Source organism: Pterocles gutturalis, unplaced genomic scaffold, assembly GCF_000699245.1.
Source record: "Pterocles gutturalis isolate BGI_N339 unplaced genomic scaffold, ASM69924v1 scaffold5175, whole genome shotgun sequence".
NCBI lineage: Eukaryota > Metazoa > Chordata > Aves > Pterocliformes > Pteroclidae > Pterocles > Pterocles gutturalis.
Genome location: NW_010143225.1, coordinates 72,697 through 94,881, shown reverse-complemented (window position 1 = coordinate 94,881; position 22,185 = coordinate 72,697). Strand labels below are relative to the sequence as shown.

The window sequence follows — 22,185 nt, the reverse complement described above, 5'->3', positions numbered from 1 at the left end:
ATCAATGGTTTAATGGTAGCTAACTGGAATCTTCAGCTCTAGACGGAGTAAGTGTTCAGTGCTCACGGTTTTATATTAAACCTGCCTGAATCACAACATTCATAGTTCATCTGTGGCTCTACAGATTAGGCTTATGTGACACAGACATTTTGAGTAGATGATGCTCCATAGTCTCAAATAAAACATGTTTGTTTTTTTTTTTAAACCAATGGAAAGGAAATAGCTTTTGTATTCTCAAAGTGCTTTTGATTTTGTTATTGTCCTGGTGGCTTGCTTATTCAAATAAAGGGCATACCTCTCTTGATTTTTCAAAAGGTTCTCCAAAATCTCCTCCATCAAATGATTGCAGATACCCCTCAAATACCCTATTTAATGGATGGTCGATTTATGTTATTTTGCAGCTCGTGTCATATGATAATTTTTTCAATCACTCAGGAACCCAAAACTTACCGGGCAGTAGAGCAGAACGATGTCTGCAGTCTAGTCTAACTACAAGGCAAACATCCAGCCTGGGGTAAATCTCTGAATGAATAAAGCTCAGGGATGTTGCCATTTTGTCCAGGGGTAGCATTTTGGCTTTCAAATTTGTGTCTTTAGTTTTCCTTCACTGTGAGGCTGACAGTAAGGCTACACTGAGGGGTGCAAAGCTCACTCCAAATATTCAGTGTATCCGGTGTGACATAATTCTGTTTGACAGCCTTAAAACAAAATTTGCTAAGTCAGAATGTTTGAACTAAATGTCAACTCCTCCTTAAACTATCAGGAGCTGAACAGCAAGCAATCTGGTATCAGACCATTTCTACTCATTGAGGCAATTGGAAAATGAATGTTTTAGAGGCAACTGATGATTTAATCACAGCAAAATACATAGCCTCCAGTCTGGGCCACTTTACTAGCTTTGCATGACACATAACTGACAGGTCTGATAGCTAACACAGTGTGGCGAAAAGAGACATACCTTATTCATAAGAATTGTTGGTATAATTTGTTAGGCTCTGATCATGTTCTTGGAAATGTCAGAGTTAATTTAGGAAACAGTTACTGCATCAAGGCAGTGGCAATATATGTTACAGATTGCAGAAAGGTGGGGACAGAGAGGAGGAGAGACAGAGAGAGAAACCCAGCTGGAAGACAGATTCCTAGATTAATAAAAAACAAAAGGGAGCTCTGTAGTCACCAAAGTACATAGTATTCCAGCATATGCAGGTGGTAATTTTTTTTCCTGGAAGCTCCATTAAGCTTGTATTTTAAGAAGTCATCTGTTTTATTTTGAAGTCCTGAAGTGACAAGTCTGCGAGCTTCAGGGTACCCAGTTACCCTGACTACAAAACAAGTGCATCATGTTTCCAGGCTGAATATGTCTAAGTTCAACTTCCAGCCATCAGATCATGTATATTTATCAACAACACTGAAAAACAGTTTGCTACCAGCTCTCTTCTCCAAGGGTATTTCCAGATGGCAGTGTTTACACTGACACAGTTCATACTTCATTAAAGTGAAATTTATGGTCAAGGAGGATGCTAGGGCTTTCCTAAAAGAGGTCCTAAACTCCAACGCTTCATAGGGGAAAAAGGAGATTTTTTTTTTTTTAATAAGCCATTTCTTTAAATATATGAGAGAGAGGATTTTCTAAAGCATAAATTTGCGTTTGCACCCAGCTTCTGTTCATTGGGTGTCCACTTGCCTTCTCCACCTCTAAAAATCTCCTCTTGTTGTACAGGGAAGTTGCATGGGTGACTCAGTTTTCTCATGTGAAATGTCTGGGGTTCATCATGATGACAGCAAGCATCGAACACATCTGCATGCGTTGTAAAAGGTGAAACTAAGTTTATCTGGAAAGGTGGAGTACTGTGCACCCAGATGATCCCATATAAACATAAATAGGTTGAGGAATCTGAGAGCTGCTGCCATTTCCAGCTCACCCTCAAAACCCAGAATTTCCCAATGTTGTCGGCAATATCCGAGATTAATAGCCACTATTAATACCCACTGTTTGCCCCAGAGCTTTCCATTAGATTTTGCCATGATGACATCTTTGCTTTTCTCTGGTTTTCTATAGTTTTGGGGTCTTGTGATCTGACACTGTATGAAGACATTGATTGACAGCTTAGAGGGGCAGCAAGTTTGTGATAAAATGACATCTATTCTTCTCCAGCCCTGTGGCTGTTTTCCTCTGAAGAATGAAATCCCGCTTGACAATTTATTATTGAAAAATTCATATTCCAGAGGCTATTATTCCTCTTTCCGTTGTATTCTAAGTATCTGCAAATAGATTGATTATTTCTTCCAGAAGTTTTATTGGGCTTCTTTATATGCCCAAATATTCCTTGAGCTCTGAATTGTCTGCTTTGAATAGTTCCTTAAGCATTTGAGGATGAATTTCAGCTGGTTTGTAAGTATCTTGTTTGTCTAACTAGCTAACTTGGTTTTGGCCTTTGTCCAGTTTAAGGACTTACCTCTTTGTTTCTTCATAATTGTCCTAACTGGATGATCACTGATCCTCTTTTAAAGAAGACAAAACTAAAAAAATGCACTAAACATTCCAACTCTCTTTGTCTCACTTCTATGTAACCTTTCTTCCAACTGTTTAGGAAATTATTTTATTCCTTTGTTTTCTATTCTGATTAAATATTTTCTCGCAGTCTTTCCTAATCCTTGATAGTTACAGTCTGTTTTACACCTTGCCCTTCTGACTTTTTGCAAAATTTTACCTAACATTTATAAATTTGTAGGACTTAGGTTTTTAGAGCCACAGTAACTTGATGCAGCTTCCCCTTTTTGAATGTTGGTTACTGGAGTTTCATATCATTAAAAGGCTCTCAAATACTGAGGTTTATTTCTTACTACATGTGTTATTTCTCCTTTTTTTTCCAATCTGCTCTTAATATTTTTTCTTAAAATAACAGCTATCACTTCTGAATTAACTGTTACTTTAAAACTTCTCCCTCTGGGATTTTCCACATCAGCTGTGAATGCACAGCAGATTGGTTTTGAAGTTCATGTTATTCTTCTGAACTTCCTCATTCCCTTCCAGCACAAAATCATAAAATTTGCCACTACACTATATGGTCACTCAAGGGCAAGTTGTGTTTCATTCTCCCATTTTCAGGCCACTCTTCTTTACCGCTCAGAATAAAATATTAAATTATACTTGCTTTTTCCTTATTCCCCACCCAAAAAAAAAAAAAAATAATTCATGAATGTTTGGTCAGTTTGGGTGGGAACTGTTTCAATAAAAAGAAGTCATGCCAAACTCTCTATAACCAGTGAAAATAAATACAGACTTTTACAGCACAATACTCATCTGACCTGTGTAAAATGTCAGCTTTAAGGGAAGGTAAATTGTACTCCAGAAGTGGCTACATCTTTCTGTTAGCTACAGAGGGAGCCTAAAGGGTTATATGTTCTGTGCTTCCCAATATTAACAAAGCCTGAATTTAGATTAACCCACTATTTGCTCCTAAGGAGCTTAATCTACCTGCCCTTCTAGCTGGTGTTATCCTATTAACATATGACAGCACCTGTGCTCTCAGCTCCCTTTCTTTCATGAGATTTTATCTTTAGAAATCTATTACCTTTGCATACCTTTAGTAACACATTCTCCCTTGATTTTCAGAAAAGTTCTACTTCTTTAAAGCAGTTCCATAATGTGAATTGATCTACCTATTTCAGTCACTCCACTGATTATATGTTGACATTTCCAATATATAACATACAGTGCTCTATACATTGATTCAGAGCAAGTTTACCTAGTTGTATTTTTCCTATTAGCTAATTAGGACTAATGTTAAAGCCATAAAGGGAGTCTTTATGGACAAGTGCAGCTAAAGGCCACGGAATCTGATAGACTCTCATATGCCAGAGGACAGTCGTATATCATCTACACCACCACAGGGAAGGAAGCATCCTAAGGATATGGTCAATGCTTCTGCAAATTGGGCTTGTGAGGCAAAGGGAGTATCTGTTCTAATCCTAACGCTGTTACACAAGAGCAACAAACTGATGCTCCATGGAGAAAAGACTCCATGCCCTATAGAGATGACTCAAATGTTATTAAAGTCAGTTGCAATTTGGAGAAAAAAAAAAACTGAGAAGCAAAACCAAATGGTATTTGCCATTTTTCTTAGTTTTGTAACGAGGTAACAAAACGTACTCTTTGCCCTAAGTAGTTTTACTGCTTTTACCACGAGCAAAAAGCCATTTTAAATTAGAAAGCTGAAAGCCGCTCTGCACCAAAGTAAGGGAAGTCAATCTGAAGGTCAATTCTAACCGTAGCTAACATAAAGCGTAAATATTTGCTATAAATAAGCACAGAGCCCTTACACTCTGTTCTGCTCTATACGCACACATATTGGAGTAGAAATTGGAGAACATTCTATTTTTTCAAATGCAGATTGTATTTTTTCCTACAGATGTGAGTGAGAAGGTGGGTAGGAGTTGTGTGGGAGGAACTGAGTAGAAAGAAGTGTTTAAATGGTTCATAAGGGAAAACAAATATTTCACAAAAAAATGACAGCAGGACAATGCACAGACACAAGACAAAATCTGATCAGTAAAAGAGATCACCTTCCCTCTACAAGTGAGAACCTTGTGTAAAAGGCCAGAGACGGTACTGAAGTGAGATGCTGAAACACCAGTGCTGTAAACTAACCACATATAGTGTTACGAACCAGTGACACAGAACCTCACAGAATATCTCTGAAGGCCCTTTCCCAATGCATAGTTATTTGATTCTCAGAAAACAGCAGGGGAAAAAAGACACTGTCTTGCCCCATATATAAATACATTCTGGTACTATGCTAGATCAAGAGGAAAATCATACAGAATTTGGTTAACTTCATTCATCTGCTTCAGGTTAGGCAGCAGGGAAAAAAGAAGCCTTGCAAGAGTGCTACCTGCAAACTTCTTTTATTTCCTTAAGGTAACCTGTGGGATGTGTTGCTTGGGAGCAGCAATCTTGTTCCAGAGTAAGCAGTCTCCTTTTTGTTGTGAGTCTACTTTCAGGTTACCAGCCACACTTCATCCTGCTGTTGTGAACCACAAGGCACTACAGCATTTCTAATGGAGAACGAAACAAAACTGATACTGCTTTTATGGCCCATGATTTTATTTTACTTTTGTTGGTGATGAAGCAAACACGATATGAGGTGAAAAAACAAGCACCTATTACAACGGTAAGCACACATGAAATGTGTGATTCAGTTTAAGACACCTAAATATAGACACACACACATGTGGGTAAGTGTTTAAGCTTAAAGTCGATGGATGCCCAATCAGTACAGGCAATAAAGCCTACAGAGAGATTCAACGCACTCTACACAACTCATAGCTGGCCAGCTGAATCGTTCTGTAGCCTCCGCTGACTTTAATGGCAACCAGACACCCAGCAAGCAGGCAGATGTCTAAATTTAATACCTTAATCTGAGGTTTAGTCTTGTTTTGTCCAAAGACACAAAATTCAGTAATTTCAAAAGTTAAGATTCAAATGCTAATAATGGCTGTTACCTCCTTTTGGCTATTAATTCACCTTAATTCTCTCTTGTATACATATTTTTAAATTGATGCAGTCTTATAGAAAATTATGAAACTATTTGAAAAAACAATCTCTAACATTCTGTGATTCTGTGAATTCAAGGTGCAATATACACCAATTATTTGTGTGCAAATTGTAAATCTGAATTTTGCTGCAGTACTTTCATGTGTAAACTAACTCTCTCTGCTTTAGGTACTGTACCTATAGATAAAGTTCCTCACTTGTCACTGAAAGTGCTTTGAAACATGCAGGTTAAGACACCTAAAATAAGTAGGTATGTTTTACCGTAATTTTGATTTGAGATTGTAAGGCAAAAAATGATGTGGCAATTTTTGTTTGAATACGACCATATTCCTCCTCCTGCCTCCCCAGGAATTTCCCCTAAAAATGACAATGTATTCACTATGTACCTCCTTCCTAAAATTATAAGATTTGTACTGCTTTCTGTCAGCAAGGCTGTACGTACAATGCGTGGCTATTTTATGTGTACGGCTCTTGGAAAGCATTTGTTCTCATACAGGTGATTTTAGCCAAACAACACTGGGTCCCCATTGCTGTTTTAATAGGCAATACATTCCATAGCATCTTAAACTGCAAGAACAGAATCAAAGAACATCATCTTTTATTTTTATTGGAGACTGCATTCACATAACAGATGGAGAATTTGAGGTTAGATCAGAGCTCAAGCAGCCTCTAAGTCTAGACTTGGCCCAGACTTCTTACGTGATTTTAAGCAAATCAATTAACATAATGGCACCTGCTCTAAAATGGAAATAATGCTTCTATTGATATTCTGAGCCGTTTCGTTCTGGTTATACACGTCTGAGATGAAAGTTAATCTGTGTATACACAGTGCCTATCAAATCAAGTCTTGATGTGAATTAGTATTCAAAATGCTACTTGATAATATTTACATTATACTTAATAAGAAGAAAATACTACAGGGAGGGATATAGTTACAGTGATGATTGTACACTGGTGATGTAAGCATCGCTACATTTTAAAGATATTCAGAAGTAAGAAGGAAAATGTTTGTTTTGGTGGTAATTCACAAGAGCATAATGAATTACAGCAAGAAGAAACCAGCATTTAAAAATATCCTACCTTTTAGAGAGAAAAAACAGCTTATCATAATTCATTTTTTTGCTATTTGAAATGTTTTCCCATTTGAAACAGAACATTTTTCATTATTCTTCAATTTTCCTTCAAGATTCAGATATGATTCATTTTGTCTCTCTGCACAGAAGCCCTGGGAATATCAACCTGCTTTCTCAGATAACTTTTAAATATTCGCAGTCAAGTGAAAACAGAAAACTACAGCGATCACTGGTTTTCCGAAGGTTTTAGCCAGTTAGAGCTCTGTCATTACTGATCCTATGATGCCATCTGGTGGCCTTTGGGAAAAATAAACGCAAATTTCGCTTTTCCATGGAGCCAAGACTGCGGCATCATCCTCCATAGAGCTCCTTAAGGGCTGTAGGCTTGGACCACTCCCTCGCACGTAACAGGGAGCAGAAAGAGGTAGAGAGAGAACGGGATTTGTCCAAACCTTGTGAGCTGACTCTGGGACTACATTTACACCCAGTGTGTCACCCAAAGGCGATGATTAATCCTGGCTTTGTTGGGTCTAACTCACGGTTTAGCAGACTTTTTAAGGTATTTTTATAGGTACCTTCCTGAAGGTGAGTATATACATCTCCCAACCAGGCAAGACTTTGCCATATTCACAGCACAGGTAGGAATTAGGAATGTGCTGGGATCCTCCTCTTCCATGTGGGAGACTGAGCCTTAGAAAAATAAAGCACCTTGCCTAAGGTCACACAGAAGGACAACAGCAAAAAACAGATAATTAAATCCAGATCTCCAAAGTTTAAATCACTTATTATTCTTCTCGTCGGAAGGAAATGTAACCAAGCTTGAGTTAATTAAAAAGACTATGTTTGAGGGTACTGTTTGTTCTTGGTAAATCAGATTTGTCATATTTGGAGAAACAAATTGGAAAACTGTTTTTGCAGGGAAATAAGTGTTTCTGAGGGATGAGGCAAGAAAGAATAAACAAAGCGAAACAGACCTACTTTGTGCAGCCCTTATGAAATTAAAGTGTCTGGGACCCTTCACTAGACAATGGTCTCAGATTAATAAGCTCTAAGAGTAGCCTGCGCATGAAATTTGTTTCATCTCAATGTGGCAAAATGGATTCATAATAGTTGTTTGTGACTAAATAAGTCAGCAGTGCCTGACTTGGTGATTGCCTGGGGATATGCATGCGGTCTAATTTAGTAATAATTTCCATCCCTCTCTGCTCAATGAACAAATAAACCACTCTTGCATGAAAATGAAATGCTGCAGCAACACTGGTAACTTTAATTAGAATTTATGGAAAACATTGCTACGAAACGGACAAAAATTAGAATGAAAAATTCAACTGTGGCAGTATCCTACGGTGCTAAATACACTCCTGATTAGAAATAAAGGTAAATGGACTTTTAAATTTGGATGTGCATTGCTGGATTTCTGAATACTTTGAAAGGCTTTGATCTCACAGTGCTCTTTCAGTCAGCCTTCTTTTGCTGCATCTCGCCAAAGAAAAATAAACTGCATAATTGTTCTGAAGAAATTTCCATTTCTATTCTTCAAGTTTCTTGTCTGTTTGTTTTCTTCTTGGCACAGGCTTTTGCCTTTCTTATCTCTTCATGTTGATAATGCTGTAAGAGTCTATTTTGGTTTTCTTGCAGTTTCCTACAAACTTTGTACTTGAGGATCTCTTTAAGGCACCTAAACATCTTTTACTTGCCCTTTCTCAGCTTTTTTTTTTTTTTTTTTTTTTAAGCATTTTCAAGGAACAGGTCTAGATAAAATACACTGTTACAATCCTCACAGCTTCAGGTTGTTGCATCCCTTTGGTGCTAAGTCACCGCATTTCCCACCAAGCAGCCACAGCCACCTTTTCACACCAAAACTTGGACAGGGAGAAGGGAAACTCATTCTTCATAGAACAGACCAGTGGCCAAGACTTTTTAGCAATGCAGGGAAACCAGTTCCAGCTTCCTCATGAAGGGATTTAAACACTGACCAGGAAAGTGCCACGTAACCATTCCACAAACCATCCAGGCTAAAGCCATCTTCCACCCTGCTGCTACCCAAAGTGCAGCCAAGGATGCTGGATTCACAGGGACAGAAAGCACGACAGCGGGAGTGACAGGGACACTGCAGCCTAGTGGGTCAATCACTCGTCTGGGATTAATAATTCCTGTGTTCTTGTTCTTTGTCTTAAGGCTATTTATGTACTTTGCATGAAGCAGCTACAAACTGCGTCAATTTGGGCTAGTTTTTTTTTTTTTTTTCTGTAAGGTGGCATAATGTGAATGGATATTTAACTACATTTTCAAGGCTCACATCGTCATTCAAAATCCATTATGTTCACATTGTTTCAGTCAAATGTTCAATTACTTGACAGAGCCTAAAACATAAACGCTCTGGTTTTTAAAATGTGTGCTATCCTCATATACACGAAAGAAAAATTAAAAAGATGTTTTTGAGACTAAGTATGCAAAAGATAACTACAGGCTACAAAGCCTTTTATCCTCTAAAATTTAAAAATTAATTCCAGCGTGATCATCAAATTCATTAGAGGCACAGAGATAATTAACATAACCTAATTAATCTCGTCCCTGTATCAGGCCATTCGCTAAGCAGTTCAGTGCACACTAGGTGGCAGCCCCAGTCTAGAGGATTTCATCCCACTGCTTTTTCTCCTCAAAGAAAAGCTGAAATTGAGAAATATCTTTGGACTCAGTAGTGAATTTTGCAGAAAATGGAACTGGACGATGGGCTAAACTGGGAGATGCTGAGGTCTGCGCTGTGTTTAGGTCTCCTCTGCAGTGTTTCCATACTGTAGATAGCATTAAGCTGAGAAAAGTCTAATTCTGAGCTAAGTGCAGGTAACACCAGTAACATATGCAATGAAAAACAGAAGCAAATAAACAAAATGTTCAGTGATAAATGGTTTCCAGCTTGGATTTCACAACATGGAAACCAAAAAGACGTCTTTGTGTATCTTTTGCAAGTGTAGACAAACAACAAGGTTAAGTAGTTGGCCAGCAAAGGCCACCACAAGTACTTACAGACAAAATTTGATCTCCCCTCTGCAGCTCTCCGCTGAGATCAGCAGGCCCGCCTGCTAGGATGAAAGACACGAAAATGCCTTCCCCATCTTCTCCTCCCACAATGTTAAAACCAAGTCCTGTGGAGCCCTTGTGCAGGATGATTTTTCGAGGTTCTCTGTATAGAAACAAAATGATAATGTTTACCCATTCAAAACTCTTTGTGCACATTTTTGAAGGCATCTTAAGTGTCCTATATTTTGCTTAAGAGACTATGGCCTGTCATTGCCTAAAGAAACCATTTAACAAATTAGATAAATCTGTTAACTGGAGAACAGAGAAGGCAGGAATTAACCAGCATTATTTATTTTTTTTTCTTCACGGTTGAATCCAAACATCTCTGTTAATTTCAGCCCGCTGGACTCATCTTCACTAATTTAAGTGATGGATTTATTAAAAGAAAAACCAAAGCACCCAAGATATTTTAGAAACTAATTTATAGCAATACTATACACACTATTGTATTAATGTTTATAGCATACCACACATATATTCTACAAGTACAATCACTCTTTGCAAGGTACCTTTTTTATTTTAAGTTCTAGTCTTGCTTTTTAAACAAATGAACAAAGACAAAATTAAAAGCTCTAGGCAAAGCAGTGGCAAGTGTGTTTGATCCTGACAGATTTAGAGCAAATAAAATTTGTATGATGAAGCTAATAGAGCAGAATGTCATGAAGAAGTCCAGGTTGACATTACCAGGAGCTTTCAATTGTGAAGTCACACAGCAGCTTCTGTCACTGAACCACATTGAGAAGTATCTACTTCTGTCTTTTAGTTTAAAAAGTTATTAATCATGACAGAAATCAATAAATACTATCAGCTACATCTCAGACAGCATTTTCCATCTGTAAATTGAAAATAGGCCACCAAAGGATGTAAACATAATAATAATGTATTTTACTGATTGTAAAACTTATGTCCAGAAAGAGACAAGGTACAACCCTTGGGAAAGTGTCCCAGCTATTCTGGGTCCCAGTCTCTACATACCAGGCATCAGATCTGTTTCTCCCTTGGATACAAAAGCACACACAAACCTATATACATACACCCCCCCCCCCCCCATATTTATTGGTACTTACCCAATGTCAAATCCCTCTAAGAATTTACTTTTCAGAAAAAGTGTAAATGCTGTTATATTAGTGTGTGTAAACCTTAAGCCCAGCCCTGCAAATACTCACAAACACATACATTTACGTGTCTGTGACTCCTCGCAGACAAATACAATGCTCTTCTAACTCTCAATTTTTACAAATAAACATTACCAGCAAAGTGACAATTGTAAATATACACACATCATCTACAGAAACATGCTCCAGAACGCTTCCTGTAAAAAAAGATCCAATATTTCCCATCATCATACAAATGGCTTTCTCTTTTCCATTTTGTCTTTAAAGAAAAAAAAAGAGGGACAGGGAAGGGATACATCAAGGGATGTCTCATTTAATGTCAGTTAAGTCTTATGGCTGTATACACAGGGACTTAACCTTTACATGATAATTCCAAAATCAGGAGGAGTTTTTTCATCTTTGCCCAGTGCTAATGTTCAAACTGTATCCCCAGCTTCATCATGAGTTTTCTGAGAGTTTTCTGAAACTGATGCTTAATATTTTTGAAAGAAAAAACTAGAGTAAATTTTTAAATAATATTTTTAAAGGTGATTGTAATCTTTAGTGAAATTATTAGTCCTATTCCATACAGTCCTCCATCTTATAACTTTTCCTTAACATTGTACAGTCAGAAAACAACCTTTCAAAAATACAGCTGTGAGAAAAAGACATATTGTCTTGAGTTTCTATGTTCTTGAATTATTTTTAACCAATCAGAAAGGAAAGGGGGTTTTCTTTACTTTTGGATCAGTGCTGTTGATTTGCCTGGTAGTAACATTTTTAGCTCCTTCTTAAATATGTGAAGATTCAACATCATGTAATCCAGATCTAAGAATCTGACCAGTTTTTTAACTAGGGAGGGTGGCCTGGGGGTTGGAGCAGAAGTAGGACAGCGAGCTGGAAGCGTGGATTCCTTCCCCTGCTTAGCCCACGTGCTGCTGAGTGATCTTGGCAAGTCATTTGTTCTTCCAGCTTCAATTTCCTCGTCCACAAACTGACACAGTGACACTTGTCGTCTTCGAGTCCTACAGATCAAAAATGCTTTGCGACAGCTGAGCTGCTGCCGATTTTATTTACCTGAGTATTGCGGGAAAAAGAGGCAGTAAAGTCAAACAAACCTATTTGCATGCTCTGCTGGTGAGAAATCAGAAGAGCTCGTGTTCTAAATGAAACTGAGTATTTCCACAGATGACAGGCAGCTTGGATCAGAAAGTTGAAAGCTAGCGCTATGGGCAAAACTAGGTCAATACAACTGCGTAGCTACTGAACAGTAAGCTGTGCAGCTCAACAAAAAGTTGGCCCAGTTATTAATCCCTGTCTCTGATCAAGTCAGCAGATTTACACCTAAAACGCTGTCAGTGCTGTTTTGTAATTTTGGCCTTTTGACAGCAAAATTCACATTCTGCTCTTGAACGATTATGTTCAGAGGAAGCTCAACCAATAACGGGGAAATGTCAGAAGCCGTGATTAGGACACGGTGCGTTTTGGCTCCTGCTCTTTAGCCTGATCAGGTCCTTTTGGTCATGACTCAAATTTGGGTTTATAAATACTGACCAACCATAACATGTCTTCATATTTCTTTCATATCTGAGTATCCTGCAGAATCTGAAAGCTGGATGCAAGAACGAAGAAGTGTTGTTGTCATCGTCATAGAAATAACCTTTAGCCATGACTGTACTGAAAAAACTACAGGAAGCAGAAGGCATACGCCAAGTCGCCATAATATAATAAATGACTAAGATTTTAAAAATATATCATAGTTCACACTTGGATAGTGAACTTAGGATGAAAATGAAAAAAACCCCTTATGATGACAGCAAAGCTTTGTAGCATGCTATGAAGTTAAAGTAGGAAAAAAGTTTTTCAAGCAAACAAACTACAATACCAGATGACCACATCATCTCCTAAGAATAATGAAGAAATGAGTTATCTGTCAATGTTTTAGCCACACTCAAATAAAAGGCTAATTTTGATAAAGATAAGATGAGGATGTTACATGTTTATTCATTTCAAATGTAGGTTTATAGTCATCTATTTTAATGTGATTAAGGAGATCTAAGAAGAAGTGCTCCAGTTTTTTCTTTAATATCTGGGAAGCAACATGACGATGAACTCCTTTGCCTTTATTCAAATCTTTATGATTGTAATTCTCATACGCATGAAGGGACTTGAGACAGAATGCAGATAAATGCTGCAAAGGAAATAATGGAATCAAAGACTTAGAGATGGTATTGTGATGGGTGAGTAAGAAAGAAGTGAAAGATAAGGAACTAAAATGTGGATGATGTTTTTGTGCAGTAACGCACTCAGCAGAAGTATGTAGTTTTCTACAGAAAACAGCAACTGAAGCAAAGGTAATTTCAGGGTAACTTATTCTAAAAGCTCATTGTTGGAGGCAATAGGTGGCACTCTGTAGCTACCTAGTAAAAAGGAACAGTCTAAGAGTCATTTTCTGAAATGCATGTTTCTGCCTTTAGCTTTAACTACCTATCCCATTTACAATTTCTCCTGTGATAAATACGGCTGAAGGTAAGTTTCTAGGTGCTAACAAAGCGTACTAGCACTGTGTGTGCATGTTTTATGCCCTCCTGCAGCTTTGCACCAAATACAAACAGAGAAGAGCAGCAGGGGAAATCAAGCAGAAATTAGAAAGGAGTGTGAGATGAAAACCTTCCTGGACTGACAGAAGGCAGCAGAAGGAAAAAAAAAAAAAACCAACAAAACCCAAACCACAGAAACAACAACAACAAGAAAAAAAAAAAAAGAGAAGAAAGAAAAGAGCAAAGAAAAGAGAGAACAAGATAAAGGGAGACAGTGCATCTGTAAAGGAGAATGGCGAAGGAATTAAAAATGTAGAGAAAGAAGAAAGGAATATTAGCTATAATAGAGCCAGAAGCAAAGGAAAAAATAAAGTGCTGCAATCCACACAAATTTACAGGCTCAGAAATCAATGGGAGAATCAATTTGGATGGACTTGGTTACTTGCTTCAGGGAATGCATCAGATCAGATTCTGTAAAGCACATTACAAATTGTAGACCTGATGTAAGAGCAAAGTATTATTAAATTAGTATTTGAAACCAATAAGTAGCAACAAATCAGAGTGGGCAAAACTTCAACACTTAAGGAAATTTCTCCTATCATAAAAACGTGATTAACAAAAATAAATCAAAAAAGTGAGGCATTTTTCCTCCTTAACATTTTTTTGTTAATGTTTACTTATTATCTTGAAAATAGCTATGTTTTTTATTTACTAAATTTGTACTGAATATTTGTTTTGATCAGTTTATTCTTTTACAATAAGAAAAAGATAAGATAAAAAATGAGTATCACTATCGTTCTTCTATAGATTGTGAATCCATAATAATTATAGATTTAATTAAAGAGATTAGAAACTGGACTGATAAATGAAGGGGAAGAGTGTTCAGAAAACAAGTAGTTCTTACAAAAACGAACTGAAAGAAAATCCATTTTTAATTTGCTTATTTTGTGCTGCTGGCTACATTAAAGAATACAATCAGGTTTAGTATTCATCTCACACTGACACAGCTCTGTCTTTCTGTTTCTTCTGCACCATCTATAAAATTTGGATCCTGAAATGATTTTATGCTTTTTTGGAACACCTACAGAAACATTAAGCACACTGGGTGCTTTCAAACATCAGACCCTAGAGACTTCTTCAAGTTACATACAATCAGTGAGGTATCCCAAATCAGCAGGGATTTTGAAATACAACTTTGATATTGCTTTGGCTGAAGGTTTTTTGTTGTTGTTGTTTGCCCTTTTTTTTTTTTTTTTTTTTTCCAAAAATGCTGTTTGCTTCAGAAAGGATGTTGCAACCCTACATCCATTCATGCACATGCTGATTTGGTGTTACAGTAACACACATCACGGAAAGCCCAGAAGAATATTTATTTATGTTACTGCCTGCATTAGGCTAGCACCCAGTCTCCAGTTAATACCCTACACCCCCTCTGCAGAGCACTACACACATAGAATACAGACAGAACCATTCAAGCTATTTAAAGTAGCAAATAGCAGGAGGGAAAATTGAAGTAGTAATAAATTCCATTAGTTGGTTATGGTCACACATTAGTAGTACATCACGGGGGGAAATCACACCAAATCTAAGGGCTCAAAGCACCCTTCTCTGGAGCAATGGTGTTTGGCTTCTGACAATTCACCGCGTGAGCATGGAGCTCTGCCTGCTCACAGACACTTGGCTAATCAAGCCATTGCTTTTTCAGTACGCTACCTCTAGTTTTCCTCTCATGCTTCAAAAAATTCTGATAAATATCCATTTATTTATTAAAGAACATTCACACTGGAAGGACCTAACAAGGTAATTCAAACAGATTGAGTGTTGTTCTTCGCAGCATTTAGCACAGAAAGCTAGGATGGACAGAGAACGTGCCAGCGTGTGTGGTTTTGAAATGTGATTAATGACACAAGAGAGAATTTGAAATCTTAAGCAGCTGAAGGCCCAGAATATGCACACACACCTTTTAAGAAGGCATCGAAGCAAAACTCAAACTTACTTGGCTTGTTTAAATTTTCTTTAACACCTTCTACAGCTGTGCTTCACAACAATTTAGAGAAAAATCTGTCTGTAGTTCTCTCACTTATTGTTTTATTGCAATATCACTTCGGTGGTATCTTGGCTTTTACTTTTCCCCTTGTTATTCCTCTCTTAGACTTGGCAAAATCTTTCCACCACGAAGTGAAACAGCACTACCCTGCGTTCCTCCGCTGCTCTCCCTCTGATCTCCGTTTGTGAGGAGTTTCCAGAACACCAGGACCTGGCAGGGGCAGGGAGCTGGCAGACCTTCCTTGCTCCAGTTCCCGGCTCTTTAGCATCTCGGAGCCGAGGAGAGGCTGAACTCATCGGCGTTACCCATCAGTGGTGCAGCTGACCCAGTGGGGCCTGATCCCTGACTTGTGACTTTAATTATCATTATCTTGATTTCAATAATGATTGAAAAGAACAAAAATAAGGAAGCCTTCCTCTTATCTATTGCTTTCAGATTGAGCATCACAGCCCAGAGGGGTAACTTTGCCTTCTTAAACTGAGACAACGTTTTGGTCATGTGCAAAGAGTTCATTTCCATTACATGTAACTGGTTAGTGACTTATTGTTCCATTTTACTAAATGTTGATATACTAACAACTAAGCATTCAGCCTTTACTGAGATGTTCATTTGTCATACAACATAGCAAAACATAATTTTGCTTGCTACAGTGACCCGTTCTGCTTGAAACAAGTATTTTATCTGTTTATTTGACTGTGGTTTTCTTTGCATTTCTTGGTGATTGAATGTTGGCATTAACTGTAGAAGCAATACATTATCTTAACTTTAATACTGACTACATTTTTAATGCATTTATTCTGCAAACATCACGTCTAACTTGTCACAAACTTTGAAGTATATTTCATACGAGGGAACCTACTGGGAGCCAGGCTTCAACCTGACTGATGCATGCATGAGTGCCCTGGCTTATACATGTGCAAGTTTATTTGTTTTGTGGGAACCCCTCTGGACTTTAGCCATCTTTCACTTTGTCTTTTGCTGAGAAATTAAAGACTGGACACCAGGCAATGTTTTCTGCTTACAGCTAGCAAGATGGAATTGGCATATAGGAGAAATCTCTTATTTGAAAAACTGGTTTATATTTTTACCATGACATTTCACATTTACTTTAAATGCACAGGAGTATGTCTCCTAGATTTGAGAAAGCTCATTGATTTCTAGAGCGACGATGTAGGACTGCTAATATGCTCTTTAACTTTGAAAGAGGGATGATTGTTCCAGCACACTTATTCAGTTATACTTTGTCACACATAAGTACTTGTCTCTCTTCCCTGATCCAGGAGGTGCATTATTCACGTATTAATGATCAAAATAAATCCTGAAAACTGCATCTCTGTTCTACCTGCTCTACCCAACACAGACAACTCTGTACGAGAAAGGTCGCTTTGCATCCATCCTGCTTTTAAAAGCTATTGGTTCCATATTGAAACCACTTTACTATAAAACATTAGTAACAGCATTCGATGGCTCTATTTACCATGAACGCTCCAGCTTTTCCATTTGTAAACAAAGCTAGATGAGATGGAAACAGTGATAGGCAACTGCATTGCACTGTCAGGAGACAGGAAGGATTCAAAGGCTGAAAGAATGCCTAAAAATAGCAGTGCCTCCAAGCCATGTTTCAAAATATCAATACACAGTCCGTTAGTAGAAAGTGTCCAAAATTACTTTATGTAAGACACTTTTGAAACACAAAGCTGTCTGTACTATCTGTCCTGTTAAGAATAAAAATTCTTACCCTTAGTCACGGTTCAAATGCTGTTTATTTATGTATAAATATTGATATATATTTGAGATAGTCATGTTGATAAAACTGTTTAAAATTTCCATCAAAACACTCTTGATCAGATAAGTTGAAATCCCAGATTCTAAGCAGCTCAGCAGAAGAGATGACCGGTAGCATATGAAATACAATTTAGTTTGAACGTCAACTGCAGAGAGAATAGCTCTCATACACCACTAACAATATAGCTTTGTGCGGTCATACAGCAGGATTTCCAAATAACAGCTTTTAGTTTTTATCCACTATTTTTCCTATTCTGAATACTCACAGTCAAAATTTTTCATTAAAACCATTTCAAAATCCTCAAACCAACAATATTGTCAAATTCCAATGTCAAAAGTTTTCTTGTTTTTAAACCATGCAAATAAACCATTAGGAAAGTTACTAATTAGCTCTCACTGACAATGACATCAAACACCTGTGAAGTTCATGCCTTTATACATATAATAAATCTGTTCACCTCATGTACAGTTATTATACTGTAAAGAACATATGGCTTGAATATAAAGAAAATTTAATCTTTAAATCTTCATTTTTTTCACCTTGCTATTTTTTTTGCTGTACATGAAGTCCACAAAAGCCCTCCCTAAAAAAAAAATATATATATATTCTAATGTATCAACCCATTACCTAGATGAAAAATATCTTAAAAGTTTTTTAAAAATCTATTCTAGCCAGCTCAATTATCACATATTCAACAGGGTGGAAAGGAATAAATGCCAGCAAATGCAATTCCCCCTGTATTTCTTTAACCCTCCCATATTTCATTTCTCCTTGACAGGACCCAAAAATTATATTACTGCAGTGACGACACAGTTGGTCACACAGAGCTGGCGTACAGGCCACAACCCTCTGTGCGTGCCAGGGATGCCTTGCAGGTAAAGCAGCTATTTCCAAAGTGCATCTCAAAAGCAATATGATGAGTCACCTAAATACAGGACTCTACTGATAGAAATGTGGTTCCCCAAAGAGAAAAATAACTTTGTTTTGACCTCAAATTGTATTAGCTATAAACACACTTAGCAGCATGGAGTTTGCAAAAACGTCAGAATAAATTGAGCTTTAACATAATGAGATATTTAGGGCTGAGGTGATTACTTATTTTTGCTCAGCGGTGTAACAGGCTAACAGTCCCGCTTTCCTACGCGAAATGAAACATGACTCAGTGTAAGTTGATTAGTAATAATTACAAGCCAGATATTCTTTTGCCTCCTGAACAGCAGGAGACCTGTAATATCAATTGCAGATTTCCTGCGCTCTAATGATTCATACACAATATATTCAAGTTGTCTGCGTGGACAGTACAGATCCTGCAATTTATCTAGAAGTTCATGTAGACAGATTGATTTCCAAATTTCAGTAGGAGTCTAAACCTACAGGATACTACCTGAATTATGGAGTCCCAACAGACCAAGTCAGAGACATCATAATAGAATTTCTTTTCTTAAATCTCAATTTAGCAAATTATTTTTTCTTTTTCCCCTCAATCTCAATTTAGCAAATTATTTTTTCTTTTTTCTTTTTCCTTTTCTTTTTAAATCCAATTACCATTTTAATTGATAAAATTGTTCTTGAAGCTCAGTTTTATTTCAAACATCAATTTATTCATTAGCTGGTTTGAGGAAAAGATAGGGGAATTCATTATTACTCTCTCTGTTCTCCTTGGTGAGAAAGGGAGAGATAAGAAAAGAAATCCAAAATGAAGGTGTTTAAGCATTGAGACAGGTTGCCCAGAAGCTGTGCAATCTCCACATTTGGTGATAGTCGCAGCTTCACTGGACAAGATTCTAAGCAACCACATCTAACTTGAAATTAGCCCTGTTTTGAGCAACAACATGGATGTTTCATTGATAGAATGACTTTCCAGATGACAGCCCTTAAGCCATATGCACCTTTCCTGCAGCAATTTCATTGCTCAGTCTTGTTTTCAATGAGTAATTACTACAGCTGTCCTACACATTTTAAATAAAACCTTAAAATCCTAGACGTTAGGACTAGGTAAGAAAGACAAAAATGAGACTTGTGGAAAAAAACATTTCGGGCTTCACTTAAGAGTGGATTATTTCACATATCTATCATTTCATTTTCTGACTGCACCACAGTAAGGTTGTAACATAAAACAAAAAACAAAAAAGATGATATCTTTCCTCTGTGGAAACTTTGGATTCTCACTTTTATCACAAGAAAGAAGAGCTTTGAAATAGGGCCTGAGAGCAGACAATGCCAAGTTATTAGCTACAAAATATTTCAAACAGTTCCACACATTAATGGGAAAGGAGACATAAATCCAACATTTTTTGTAAACTGCACCAGTCAGTGCAACCAAAATCTGTGTTTCAGTGTTAAAGATCAGCTTTTCTAATATTGTAAAGATGCAAGAATATAAACCGTGGTTGTGAATTATTCATATTTTACCCAATTATTTTTATTAAAATAGAGTCAGCTAAGTACTCAGATCTATGTTTCTACAATTAACACATTACTATACACAGATATATACCAGTACAGGATGATTGTTTTCTATTGGTACTTCATCCTTAGTTCGGGACAGGGCTTTGTCAAAAAGAACTCGTGCAGACATTAAGAAAACGGAGTAAGAATTCACTGGGTATTTCCATGATTAGTGGGAACCATTTTACAGCTAACACATGTAAATATTAGCACTAGTCAAGTGAGATGAATTAAAGAGATTGTAGTTAATACATCTCCATGACAGATATTCTCATCTCCATGAAAACTAAACCTTTCGGTGTAAGTATCTAGAAAGGATCAGCACTAATTTGAAAGTATTTCTGTCTTCATCTCACAGACTTAAACACCACACACAGAAGCACACCTAGTGAACAGCCACATGTATGTGGGTAGTTCAGGGTCTGGCTTAGTGGTATCTGAGAGCTCTACAGGAGAATCGTCTTACCCTTCCACAGAAATGGTCCGCTGCAAGCTCACTGTGGGTGGACGCGTTGCAGTGCTGTGCTGGGAATGACTGTACGACCAAGGAAGAACAAAGAAAAGCATTTGTTAAAGAAATAGAAGTTTCATTTGTTCTTATTGTCTCTAGCAGTTTAGCTAATGCCTAAATAGAAATAACAATCAGATTGTTTTACACGTGTCTAAAGCATTTTGACTTCAGTGATGCTCATCTCTTCAAAAAGAGGCTCAACCCTACCAGCTCTCTTGTTTAAAATCAAGTTTCATTCCTCATTAAGAGCAGACAATGAAAAGAATAACTCTCCTTAGTATTCTTTTAAATATATATATACACACACAGTTCAGTGATTTAAAATAACTTAGATGCTATCTTGTTCTGCTACATATACTAACCATAAACCACAAAGTTAATTTCAGAGCAGAAGGTAAAACGGTAAATGACAATGTTATCAATGTAATTCTCAGTGTTTCTCAGGCAGAATGCTCAGTAAAAGAGGGCAGGCACTGCTAATAATTGCACCGTAATGTAACTTCAAATTTTACAAATTTCAACCAACGTTCACTATTTCTATCAGATTTTAAGTAACTTGAGTTTCTCCACGTGAAATTTTACCAATCTAAGACACAACATTTAGGAAAATACATGATCTTTACTAATTAAATTACAGACTCTCTGCAAGAAAAAATATATTTGGATGAAAATCCTGAAGTGTAATGGCTTCTCATATGTTGTGTTGTCATGACTAAGGAATCTCAAAAATAGTTCTTATTTTACAGAAACCCAATAAACTATGCAGTATACGTTAACTTCAGTATTGTATAATAGTATTGCACCATTAGTATTCATGTAAATATAAATGGATAACAACAGAGCATCAGTCAAAGGCAGTTCTGTGATAATAAATTGCATTCCTTATCCAAGAGAGTGTGTTTAAAAAAGAAATAAAGCAGAAACATCAGGGTTAATCTGCTGATTAGTTGAAATGGCTACATCACACAGTGAGTGTATTAGTCATGCAAAGTACACATTACAAATAAATCTTTAAATCAGTTTTATATCACTGATTCTACTAGCTGCAGATTTTGTCTTGCTTTCAAGCTTTGCCTACAACTCGAGCTGTTTGTTCAGGAGAATCCCACGTTATTTTCATGAAAAGCTAAGACATTTGACATTAGTGAGCCACACATCTATTTCACAGGCATTTTATCCTGTATTGTAGCCAATACTGTCTGTCTGACAGAAGAGATGAGATTTTTTGTGGAGCACATAGAGTTGTGACACACAATATCATGCCACAGGACACACAAAAGACCTGCTACCTGCTGGTATTTCCTATTGCGACCGCTGTGCTCTTGTTTCATGTTCGCAAACTGCTGTACTCATCCTTGCTCTGAGTCTTTCAGAAGATTTGTGGGAAAGTGTATTCCCCTTATACAGAGATCTACATAGTTTTTTATCCATTTTAGAGCAAAATATAGGATGTACAGGAATATCATGCGCCTTTGGCATCATGATGTGAACAGGATAGTTGAGTTGGACAAACATTGCAGAATAATATTTTATGAATGGATTTTCAATTTTATTTTATGGATTTAAATTGGAAGAGGGTAGATTTAGATTAGATGTTAGAAATAAATTCTTTACTGTGAGGGTGGTGAGGCAGTGGCCCAGGTTGCCCAGGGAAGCTGTGGATGCCCCATCCCTGGAGGTGTTCAAGGCCAGGCTGGATGAGGCTTTGAGCAACCTGGGCTAGTGGAGGGTGTCCCTGCCCATGGCAGGGGGGTTGGAACTCGATGATCTCTAAGGTCCTTTCCAGCCCAAACCATTCTATGATTCTGTGAATATTGGTTAAAATTTCACATTAAGTTTGCATCTTGCAAATTACTTAGGATGTGTATTTTTAAGCTACCCTTTTTTAGTGTTTCTGCATTTTTAAAAATATAAAATTTAGATTGTGGTTTGTGTTCTTTCCCTCAGCCTCTCCAGAGCTGGAAGGGAAGGATGGCAACGCCGTGCCTGTGCTATACTGCCGGTGTCAAATCCACTATGAAGCCTTCAAACAAGCAACTCATATTCTT

General features: G+C 37.3%; 1 protein-coding gene across 1 annotated transcript in view; it reads right to left on the bottom strand.

Moving 5' to 3' along the window:
• Positions 1-22,185, bottom strand: part of LOC104469904 (disks large homolog 2-like) — a gene marked incomplete at both ends in the record, with an annotated part of 83,987 nt that overhangs the window by 9,141 nt on the left and 52,661 nt on the right. The window contains 2 exons of the mRNA XM_010084641.1: positions 9,658-9,814; positions 20,093-20,161. Coding sequence (XP_010082943.1) covers positions 9,658-9,814; positions 20,093-20,161 — 226 coding nt within the window. The remainder of the gene's footprint in view (positions 1-9,657; positions 9,815-20,092; positions 20,162-22,185) is intronic.